This window comes from Antechinus flavipes, chromosome 3 (genome assembly GCF_016432865.1).
Source record: "Antechinus flavipes isolate AdamAnt ecotype Samford, QLD, Australia chromosome 3, AdamAnt_v2, whole genome shotgun sequence".
In the NCBI taxonomy this organism is placed as follows: Eukaryota; Metazoa; Chordata; class Mammalia; order Dasyuromorphia; family Dasyuridae; genus Antechinus; species Antechinus flavipes.
Window position 1 is genome coordinate 629,962,068 of NC_067400.1, and position 11,895 is coordinate 629,973,962.

At 41.2% G+C, this 11,895-nt stretch overlaps 1 protein-coding gene across 1 annotated transcript; it reads right to left on the bottom strand.

The window, feature by feature from the left end:
• Nucleotides 1-2,498: 2,498 nt before the first annotated feature.
• On the bottom strand, nucleotides 2,499-10,110 carry LOC127557666 (zinc finger protein 160-like). Its single transcript, XM_051990975.1, has 5 exons — nucleotides 10,078-10,110; nucleotides 8,088-8,214; nucleotides 7,023-7,047; nucleotides 3,840-4,314; nucleotides 2,499-3,755 (listed from the first exon to the last, which is right to left on the bottom strand). Exons 1-5 carry the CDS (start codon nucleotides 10,108-10,110, stop codon nucleotides 2,685-2,687), a joined length of 1,731 nt encoding a protein of 576 aa, XP_051846935.1. The 3' UTR covers nucleotides 2,499-2,684.
• Between the last annotated feature and the right edge of the window lie 1,785 nt (nucleotides 10,111-11,895).

The window sequence follows — 11,895 nt, forward strand, 5'->3', positions numbered from 1 at the left end:
GGGAAGGACCATTTTCCAAGCATGTGCCCATAGAGTATTGTCCAATCAGTAATTAGCCCTAAGTGCTTGAACCTACCTCAGTGCAATGACTCAAGAGTTTCAGCTCTCTACAAAAGACATCCTAAGGTGCTTACAATACGCAAATTTCCTTTAAGAACAGAGAAGCTAAACACTTTAAATGACTTTCCGAAGTGGATAGGAGATATCCAATGGATATGTCTAAACTTAGGCTTAACTACTTTTCAATTACAACCATTATAAGACATTTTAAGGGGAAAGACTGCTTTAGACTCACACAAGCTTACAAAAGAAGCGCAAGAGGCTTTGAGAGAAGTTGAAAACCATCACAGCTATTATTATTATTATTTTAAATTTGATTAAAGCTTTTTATTTACAAAATATTTATGGTTAATTTTTCAACATTAACCCTTTCAAAACTTTGTGTTCCAAATATTTCGCTTATTGCTCCCATCCCCTCCCCTAGATGGCTGGTAGTCCAATACATGTTAAATGTGTTAAAATGTTAGCTCACATATATATGAGATTCCAAACAGAAACAGATGGGGTTGGCTAGTGGTCTCCAAGATGGAAGACATTGTGTTTTCTGATCCATGTTCTCCCTGTTTTCCTGAACAGAAGCCCCAGAATTTTCCTCCAAGGACCCAGAAAGAGCTCAGAAAGAACCTAATGTCACTTTGGAAGAATTGCTCCTAAGATGCGTTGAGCTCTTCTGTCCTGATGCTTCTCCAATCTGTCTCTTCTCCTCCCACATCCAGGCCATCCCCTTCTGACTTTAGCTTCTGGATGTCCTCAAAAAAAAAAAATGCAATCCCCCTTCTTGTGCCCCCATTAGCCTCCATCAGCTTTATTTTCACAGTTCTACTCCAGCCACAGTGGCCTACCACTCAATTATGTCCAACAGTCACAGTGCATCTTCCCGCTTGGTAACACAACCAGGGCTATCCCTGTATCCAAGGTGTGCCTGCCTTCCCCCTCTGCCTCCCTTCTGGGCTCTGCTCAGAGGCTACTTCTGCAAAGAGGCCCTTCCTGATTCCCCAACTATTACCCACCCTCTCCCCAGATCCAACCCACTTTACACATGTTGTATCTCTTACCTGTGTTAGATCCCCAGGATTCAAATTCATCCCTTAATGGCCTCTTCTCCCTTATATTGTGTCTTCCCCCCTTAAAGGTTGCTAAATCCCTTTTTTGTTATTAAAGTTCATATGGATTTAGTTCCACCAACAACATAAGAAAAGCTTTGCCTCTGGATGCAGGTCATCTAAACTCGCATTTGGTTTTGAGACACCTTGCCATAATCCAGATATACTTTTGAGGTCCTCAACTCCATCTCCCCAATATATGGTGACAGAACCCCATCACATTTGACCTGGTGCCCTATCCACTGCACCAACTAGCTGCCCCCATCACAACTTGACTATTATGGAAGTGTTTTGCATAATGTCACTTGTAATTTCTTCATTGTGGGTGAAAATAAGGGAGAGAACCTAGAACTCAAAAATCTTAAAAACAAATGTAAAAAATTAGGTCTGGATGTAACTGAAGCAAAATATAAAATAAATGAATTAAAAAAAAAAAGAAAGAAAACAGAAGCCAAAATGCTTCCAAATTCCGAATGCCTCAAGGAACACAGAGAATGAAAAATATCTACCTCAGTGTAATTTCCATGAATCCAAAATTCAAAGGTTTGAATATTGAGCAAGATAAAGAAGAGAAAGTGAAAAATCTTTTCAAGGAAAAGTCACAGAAAATGAAATTAATCATTTAAAAAATAGGAAAGGGGGCACAGCTAGGCGATGCAGTCCACAGAGTAGATAGGCAGAAAGACTTGAGTTCAAATCTGGCCTCAGACACTTAATATTTCCAAGTTGGGTAAGTCACTTAACCCCCATTTCTTTAGCCAAAAAAAGAAGAAAAAAAAAGAATAGAAAAGGGGATTCTACCTCAATTTTGAATGAATGACACTGAAAAAAAAAGACATGAGAAAGATGCAAGAGATTAGAAAGGGAAAGATTTAAAAATTGCTCAAGCATGTATTTCAGATAAATATATTTTGGAATTAGGACCAGAATTTTGCATCACTTATTCAAATTTATAACAGGAAGATTTGGTTTTTTTGTCATTTTCTATTTCAGATAGGTAAGAGATGTACAAGGATTTTTTTTTCTAGAAAAATATTTGTTTTTAAAATAAAGGTAAAGTGTTAGGTATAACCTACAAATGTAGCTAGGAGAATTCTTGATTCAAGATCTAGATTTAAAAGATAGAGGATGTCACGAAAATAATTTTATGATTTCTTCTAATAATTTTTGTAATAATATCTTCAACACTGGTGAAAATGACAACAGGAAGCCATCAATATCTGATTTCTTTTTTAATTTAAAAATTCATAGAAATGAACATTTCAAATTTACAGAAAATAGAAAAATATGTCAAGAAACAAATCTTCAAAGCCTGAATTTCTTTTTGGAGTTATAATGAAATTAATTAACAATTTTTCAAAGCTTCCTCAGTCCGTCTGTTCCACTGCATGTATCATTATTGTAATAATGTGTTCCTTATTATTTTAGATTAGAGGATCAGGGGAGGAACAAGCCTCTGGCTAGTATTTCCCACTGTTAATCTGTCCTATCCAAAAAAAAAAAAAAAAAAAAACAAACCCATCAAAAAGAAAGTTTCTTGTGGATTCTGTGATGTCTAGCAAGATGGGAGCTGCATATAAAGGCCTTTCCACATTGATTACATTTAAAAGGTTTCTCTCCTGTGTGGATTCTCTGATGTGCAGCAAGACTGGCTCTCACTATGAAAGTCTTTCCACACTGATTACATTTAAAAGGTTTCTCTCCAGTGTGGATTTTCTGATGTGTAACAAGATAGGACTTGGATGTGAAAGCTTTTTCACATTGATTACATTTAAAAAGTTTCACTCCAGTATGTGTTCTCTTATGTCTAGCAAGATCAGAGCTGGATATAAAAGCCTTTCCACACTGATCACATTTAAATGGTTTCTCTCCTGTGTGGATTCTCTCATGTGATGTAAGATTACCCTTCTGTGTGAAAGCCTTTCCACACTGATTACATTTAAAATGTTTCTCTCCAGTGTGTATTCTCTTATGTCTATTAAGAGTGGAGCTGGATGTGAAAGCCTTTCCACACTGATTACATTTAAAATGTTTCTCTCCAGTGTGTATTCTCTTATGTCTAGCAAGATCGGAGCTGGATGTGAAAGCCTTTCCACACTGATTACATTTAAAAGGTTTCTCTCCAGTATGGATTCTTTGATGTCTAGCAAGATCTGAGCTGATTTTAAAAGCCTTTCCACACTGATTACATTTAAAAGGTTTCTCTCCAGTATGGATTCTCTGATGCAAAGCAAGATCTGAGCTGATTTTAAAAGCCTTTCCACATTGATTACATTTAAAAGGTTTCTCTCCAGTGTGGATTCTCTGATGTCCAGCAAGACTCGCACTCTGTGTGAAAGCCTTTCCACATTGATTACATTTAAAAAGTTTCACTCCAGTGTGTATTCTCTTATGTCTAGCAAGATCGGAGCTGGATGTGAAAGCCTTTCCACACTGATTACATTTAAAAGGTTTCTCTCCAGTATGGATTCTCTGATGCAAAGCAAGATGGGCACTCCGTATGAAAGCCTTTCCACATTGATTACATTTAAAAGATTTTTCTCCAGTGTGGATTCTCTGATGAGCAGCAAGATGGGCACTCCGCATGAAAGCCTTTCCACATTGATTACATTTAAAAAGTTTCACGCCAGTGTGGATTCTCTGATGTCTAGCAAGATCAGAGCTGGATGTAAAAGCCTTTCCACACTGATTACATTTAAAAGGTTTCGCTCCAGTGTGGATTCTCTGATGTACAGCAAGATAGGACCTCCATGTGAAAGCCTTTCCACATTGATTACATTTAAAAGGTTTCTCTCCAGTATGGATTCTCTGATGCAAAGCAAGATCTGAGCTGATTTTAAAAGCCTTTCCACATTGATTACATTTAAAAGGTTTCTCTCCAGTGTGGATTCTCTGATGTCCAGCAAGACTCGCACTCTTTGTGAAAGCCTTTCCACATTGATTACATTTAAAAGGTTTCTCTCCAGTGTGGATTCTCTGATGTCCAGCAAGACTCGCACTCTGTGTGAAAGCCTTTCCACACTGATTACATTTAAAAGGTTTCTCTCCAGTATGGATTCTCTGATGCAAAGCAAGATGGGCACTCCGTATGAAAGCCTTTCCACATTGATTACATTTAAAAAGTTTCACTCCAGTGTGGATTCTCTGATGTCTAGCAAGACCAGAGCTGGATGTAAAAGCCTTTCCACACTGATTACATTTAAAAAGTTTCACTCCAGTGTGGATTCTCTGATGTCTAGCAAGATCAGAGCTGGATGTAAAAGCCTTTCCACACTGATTACATTTAAAAGGTTTCGCTCCAGTGTGGATTCTCTGATGTACAGCAAGATAGGACCTCCATGTGAAAGCCTTTCCACATTGATTACATTTAAAAGATTTTTCTCCAGTGTGGATTCTCTGATGAGCAGCAAGATGGGCACTCCACATGAAAGCCTTTCCACATTGATTACATTTAAAAAGTTTCACTCCAGTGTGGATTCTCTGATGTTTAGCAAGATCAGAGCTGGATGTAAAAGCCTTTCCACACTGATTACATTTAAAAGGTTTCGCTCCAGTGTGGATTCTCTGATGTACAGCAAGATGGGACCTCCATGTGAAAGCCTTTCCACATTGATTACATTTAAAAGGTTTCTCTCCAGTGTGGATTCTCTGATGTACAGCAAGACTGGCACTCTGTGTGAAAGCCTTTCCACATTGATTACATTTAAAAAGTTTCACTCCAGTGTGTATTCTCTTATGTCTAGCAAGATCGGAGCTGGATGTGAAAGCCTTTCCACACTGATTACATTTAAAAGGTTTCTTTTCAGTGTGGATTCTCTGGTGTAAAGCAACATGGGCACTCTGCGTGAAAGTCTTTCCACACTGATTACATTTAAAAGGTTTCTCTCCAGTGTGGGTTTTCTCGTGTTTTGCTAGACAGGAGATAGCTGCAAAAGGTTTTCTACATTGATTACTTATGTAAGGCTTTTCACACTGAAAACTTAAATTAGGATTCTCTCTAGGGTGGATTCTCTGATGGTTAAGCAGGAATGATCTATCATTGAAAGCTCTCCCACATTCAGTACACTGATGAGTCACCTCTCCAGTATGAGCTTTCTGCGGGCTAGCAAGAGCTGGATTCCAACCAAAGGCTTTCCCACACTGATCACATACCGATCTTTTAATTCCAGGACAGTGAGGAAGAGATGAAATATTGGAAGAGGATAATTCACATATATTATGTTCCTCAGGTTCTTTTCCAACATGCATTTGCTGATGAGTAAGGACATTAGAGTTCTGACTGACAGCCTTCTCATCATTATTACTTATGGAAAGCATTTCTTCGGTATCACTTATCTGATGGCTCTTGAGGCCTGAACGACACTTCCCAGTTATATTCCATTGATTACCTGGAACCAAAGGCTGTACCTCTTCAGTGAACCATTTCTTGTATTCACAATCTTGAAGGTAATCACTTTCTGGGGTCATTTTCTTACTGTGATTTAGAACAGAAGTCCATCGGAATCTCTTTCCAATTTCACACTGTTTACAATCACTCTTTGGATATTTATCTTCTTTGAGAATAAAATCATGCAATTCCTTCAAATTGAAGTCAAAGGGACCATCATCCATGAATCTTTGCCGGTCATGTTCTTTCACAAAAATTCCCAGCTTTTTACTCATCTCATTTACTGTGGACGCAGTTTCTACATCTGAAGAAGACAAACCATATACACAAAAAGACATACACACATGTATAAACACAAATAGGAATGTAACGTAAGAATCATTGCACCTTGTGACCATACTAAATATACAAAACTGCAAGCAATGGCTTTTAAGAATCCAAGTCATTTTTAAAAAGAGACAGACTGAGTCAGCAAGGTGGTACAGTGAATAAAACACCAGCTCTGAAATTAGGAAGACCTGAATAAAAATCTGGCCTCAGACAATTACACTTCCTAGCTTTATGAGCCTGGACAACTCATTTAACCCCAATTGCCTCAGGAAAAATGATAATAATAATAATAAAAGACAGATAGATAATATGTGAGACATGAATCTCAAAGTACTGGACTAATCAGAGAATTATCCTCTCCCAATGAAATATACACCTTCAGCAAAGGCAGGGCCCAAGGTCGAGATGACGATCAAATATTTAATGACAGTAGATTAGAGTCTTCTTTGTGCTGGAATAGATTTTCCTAATTAGAGTGAAAACGCAGCCAATGCACAGTTGAAAATCATAGAGCAGATAAAGAGTAGACTGCTTTCAGAGATATGTTGGCTAGTACCACATTTACTCATCTGGGAAAAAAGTAAACATCCAAATGAGTCTGATGAAAATAATGGGGAAATTCAGAAGGCATTCAATGAAAAATGAAAACTCTACAAGATTGACAGGATTACAAGTATTTTAGAATACTCATCTTGAGGAAAGCAATGTTTAACTCTCCTAAAAGTTACAGACATGTTGTTTTTTTGTCCCAGTAAATAAAGACAAAAAAATTCATTTTTATATGCTTCTTTTTTCCCTAAATATCTTAGCAAAGAGAACTAATAGCGAATATCAAAATCAAAGGGCATATATAATTTTGTAACTCTTTTGTCATAAATCTACATTGTTCTCCAAATTGAGTGGATCAGTTCATAATTTCAGCAACAATATATTCATGTCCCTAACATAATATTAAAATGTTTTTGATTTGCATGTCTGTAATCAATAATAACTTAGAATATTTTCTCACAAGGTTGTAAAGTTTTAATTTCTTCATCAAAAAACTACCTATTCCTATCCCTTGTGAGATCTTCATCTGTGAAGTTTTGTCTAGAGCAGGGTCCTTTCTTTTTCTCTTTCAATTCCCTGCTCCTGCCCCTCACTGTGCAGAGGTGAAAGTTTTAGAGGCTGAGGACACCAGGCCAATGCAGATGCCCCTGGAGCTTATTCCTGGCTAACTCAGCAGAGTCTGCATAGAGTGCATAGCCCTTTATTTGAGTCAAATCTCTGTCTAGCAAGATGAAATCCCTCCTAAGATCCTATTAAGGTTTGGACAACTTCTGGAGTTTTATTCACTTTGGCTGCTCAAAATGAATTGTGAGGCATTTATTTTTTGTTTGGGGAGAAATTGTTAGGAAACTAAGCATTTCCTGTCCTATTGTGCCATCTTACCAGAACCCTCTTCCATTCTTTTAAGCCCATTTTCTATTTTTTTTAATTGTTTAAAATAATTTTTTAAAAGACCAGAATATACAATGGTGAAAGCTTTTATAATGTTTAAATTCTTTTATATAAGATTTAGTCCTTGATTTAGTCTTTGCATAAAGTGTGATGCATTTAAACAACTCCAGTATTTCCTGAACCAAACCAGTATTCCACCTTTATGCCAGATGGTTACAAATCATGGCACTCCGCAATCTGGAAACAATCAAAAGCCCTTCGATCCAAAGGGCAATGACAGATGAAAGAAAGCGGCCACATATTACTAAACGTGACTTTGAGGCAGGAAGTTTTTTTTTTTTAAATAAAAATTATATTTAATTGGCATTTTCTTTTTTTTTTTTTTAATAACTTTTTATTGACAGAACCCATGCCAGGGTAATTTTTTAAAGCATTATCCCTTGCACTCACTTCTGTTCCGATTTTTCCCCTCCCTCCCTCCACCCCCTCCCACAGATGGCAAGCAGTCCTTTACATGGTAAATAGGTTTTTAAACCCATTTTCATGGAGTTTATCTAACAAATGTAGCAGTAAGATCAGCTACCTGACTGAAGGTTAATTATGTAACTCAAAAACGTGCAGCCAACACCATCATGGATGCAGTCTTGGTGCCCTCAGATGACTGAACACTCAATCCAGTTTCTGGGATGTGTGAATCACTTCTGTGCTGTTTGGGTTCATTTTGCACTGATGAGAAACACCAAGAATAGACAGGAAATGGTCCTTACCCAGGGACAGCAGGTTCTGGACATTCTCCAGCGTGACGTCCTTGTAAAGCTCCTTCTGAGAAGGGTCCAGGAGCCCCCACTCCTCCTCAGTGAAGTCCACCACAACATCCTTGATTGTCACCAATTCCTAAACCATCAAAAGTCACTTGATTTAGTGCTGAAAGGGACTCCAGAATTCATTTAGTCCAACCCTCATCAAGACAGAAGAGGAAGTTGAAGCAGAAATGGGATTTGCCTCCTATCTATCAGATGAACTAATAAGATCAAGAATGATCAGTGCCGGAAAGAATGTGGGAATACTGGGACACCAGTGCACTAATGAGGAAATGAGAAGTGATCTAAGGTTTCTGGAGAGCAACTTGGAACTATGATCTGTGTAAATCTTTAGATGAAATATAGCATCACTAGGTCTGGAATATTCCAAAGAGATCCTAAAAAGAGGTAAAGGGCCTACAAGTGCAAAAATATTCATAGCAGCCTTTTCCTGGAGGCAATATTGTAGAAACTGAGGGAATTCCCATCAAGTGGGGAATGATTGAACAAGCTGTGGTATATGACTGTAATGAAATAGTATTGTAAAATAAGAAATGACGGACAGGCAGATTTCAGAAAGAACTACAAAACCAAATTAATGGAAAGTGAAATGAGCAGAGCCAGGAAAAGATTGTATATAGAATCAGCAACAAAGTTTGGTGATCAGCTATGAAGGACTCTGCTCTTCTCAGGAGGACAAGGATCTAAGGCAAATACAAGATTCAAGAAGGAAAAGGCTTTCCACACCCTAAATAAAGAGCTGATGGGCTCTACAAGTGATTGAAGAATATATCTTTTAGTTACTTTATTCTTTTTTTCTTCTCTTTTGATCTGTGTCATTTTTCACAACTCTGATTAATAAGGAAATATGGTTTAAATGACAGCACGGATATACCTAGATGAAGTTGCCCACCATTTTGTTAGGAAAGGAGGGAAAGGATGGTGAAAAATTTACAACTCCAATTCTTATAAACATGAATGCTACAATTGGTCATGACATGAAACTGAAAATAATTTAAAACAAACAAGCAAATGTACCTTTGTGTATCTGGCTCCTAACTTCTTTATACTCTCTCTGAGACCCAACAGATCTAACCCAAAGCACAGGTCAGGTAAGGAGGAGAGACTGTGTCTGTGACATCTGAGGAAATGTAACCCCCCAGTCATGGAGTCTGTCACACCCTCAAGTGGATAAATAAACCAGTTTATTCTTTGGCTGGACCCTGAGCTCCCTGACTTTCCCTACCAAAGATCCTGACAATTCCCACAGCAGGATCAATGAGACCATCTTTATGTGGCTCCCGGCACATGGCAGACACCACAACACCCGCCCCGGCCTTCTCACACCTTAGTCTTCCTCTCTGCCCCAGGGATGTTGGCCTCCTGGCTTATACTTAACCAGGACCCTCTGTCCCCTGTCCCTAGAAGTTTTCACTGGCTTCTCTCCTGTTTGCAATGGCCTTTTCCCTCACCTCCTGCTTCCTTCACATCTCAGCTAAATTCTCCCTTTCTGAAAACAAGCTTTTCCTGGTCCCCAAACTGCTGAACCTTCTCTCTGAGAGTAGCTCCCATCTACACTGCCCAGCACAGGTGTGGACAGAGATCATGAGCTGTTTTCTCCCTGGGAGCTCCACGAGGGCAGGATCTGATTTTTTTTTCTTTACCTTCCTCTGCACCCTCAGTAGTTAGCAAGGAGCTTGGGCCAGAGGAGCTATTTTCTAGCTCCTCTTGATTGAGTTGATCTTGACCAGGCAAAGGAAAGGGACTCAAGAGAGCCTTGGGAGCCACCGGGTGGCCTGAGAGGCAAGAAATGGACAGTGCCAGAGGGGCAATTCCTGCCCTGCTGCCAGCCCTGCCAGGGACCCCCTCCCTCTGACAGGAGGAAGCTTCCTGAGTTCTCTTGGACGCTCCCTGGCCTGAGGCTGCTCAGCTCTAGACAGGGACTGACTGCACTCACCTGGGAAGAGAGTCTCCGGATGCCCGAGGCCATCTCTCTGTTTTCAGGCTTGGGTCCTGGGCCAGCCGGGCTGAGGAGGGAAAAGAATCTTAGAGATGGAGGGAAGGATCTCAGCCTTCCTTTCCTGGCCTGGATGCTGATCCCCCCAGAATGAGACAGAGAGATTTCAGGACTGGGACAATCAGTGGCCTGCCCCACCCTCGGGGGAGAGACTCCACCCCAGGAGGGAGTAGGGAGGATCTCCTCAGAACCAGGCTGGATGAAGGAGTTTTCTAAGGAGGGGTCAAGAACAGAGAAATGGGGCAGACTCCAAAGCTGGAAGATTTGGGCTGATCACTTACTGCCCCCCAAGATCAGGGACCCCTATACTATGGTGGAGGTGGGAGGTCAGGCAGCTGTGACCCTCAGTGGAGAAGATATCCCAGGACTTCTGGGAGGAGATCCTGAGCTGAACTTGGAGGGAGACCAGCTCCTGCCTATGTGGAGGACACTGGACAAGAGGTCAGAGGGGAAGATGAGCCCAAAGGGAAGGGCGGGAAGCAGGAGCGGGGTGAGGTGAGGAGGGGCCCTGGGTCAGACCTACCTGGGACCTGCAGGTGCAGAGACGGCTCCCAGAAGGCAGAGAAATCTCAACTATGAGAGAAGGAGGCAGAGAGATCTCAGCTCAGAGAGGAGATAGAGAGAGATCCCAGGTCTCAGAGATGGAGGCAGAGAGATCCCAGAGGGAAAGAAATGGAGAGATCTCAGCTGACAGAGATTCTGCTTATGGCCAAGGGCCCATGGGCGGGTCCTCCTAATCTAGGAGCCCCGCCCACTCCACCACTCTGGAACGACCCCTCCCAATCCCAGAATTCCAGTCTTCCCAAAAGGACTCAGATCATACCTGCCCCTCACCCCATCACTCAGAGCTCCCCTCCCCCACCCTGGCATCTCTGAGTTGGGAGGGGGAAGGGAAGCCGCAGCCTCGGCTGCAGAGAAGGTGGGGCCTGAGGGGGGAGGGGAATGGCTGGGGAAGCCTGAAGAGATGTAGGAGGCAGGATGTGTGACTAAGAAGGTGCTTGTGGGGTCTGGGGAGAGCTGGTAGCCCAAGAGATTCTGCTGAGGAGGCAAAATGAGGAAGGGAAAGGGGAGCAGAGATGGGGAAAGGGAGTTCTAAGTGATGGGGTAGGGGGTAGTGATAATCTGAGTCCTTTTGGGAAGACTGGGATGGGGAGGGGTCCTTCCGGAGAGATGGAGCAGGCTGGGCCCCTGGGATAAGAAGGACCCACCCACATCCTCTTGGCCTAAAGCAGAATCATCTGGATCTGAGATCTCTCACTCTCCTCTCTGAACTGAGATCTCTCTACCTCCATCTCTGTGAGCTGAAGTCTCTCTGCTTCCTTATCTCTAAGCTGAGATCTCTTGCCTCCTCCTTGAGATCTCTCTACCTTTATCTCTGAGCTGAGATCTCTCCATCTCCTTCTCTCTGACATCTTTTTGCCTCCATGAGATCTCTCTCCCTCCATCACCTTTTCTTTGACCTGCGATCTCACTGCCCCTTTCTCTCTGACATCTCTCCATCTCGATCTCTCTGTGATCTCTCTGCCTCCTGTCTCTGAGTTGAAATCTCTGTCTCCTCTCATAATTGAGATTTCTCTGCCTTCTGGGAGCCTAATAGAAGCAGCTACACCCAGAGAAAGAACACTGGGAAATGAATATAAACTGTTTGCATTTTTATTTTTCTTCCCGGGTTATTTCTGAATCCAATTCTCCCTGTGCAACAAGAGAACTGTTTGGTTCTGCACACATATATTGTATCTAGGATATATTGTAACCTAT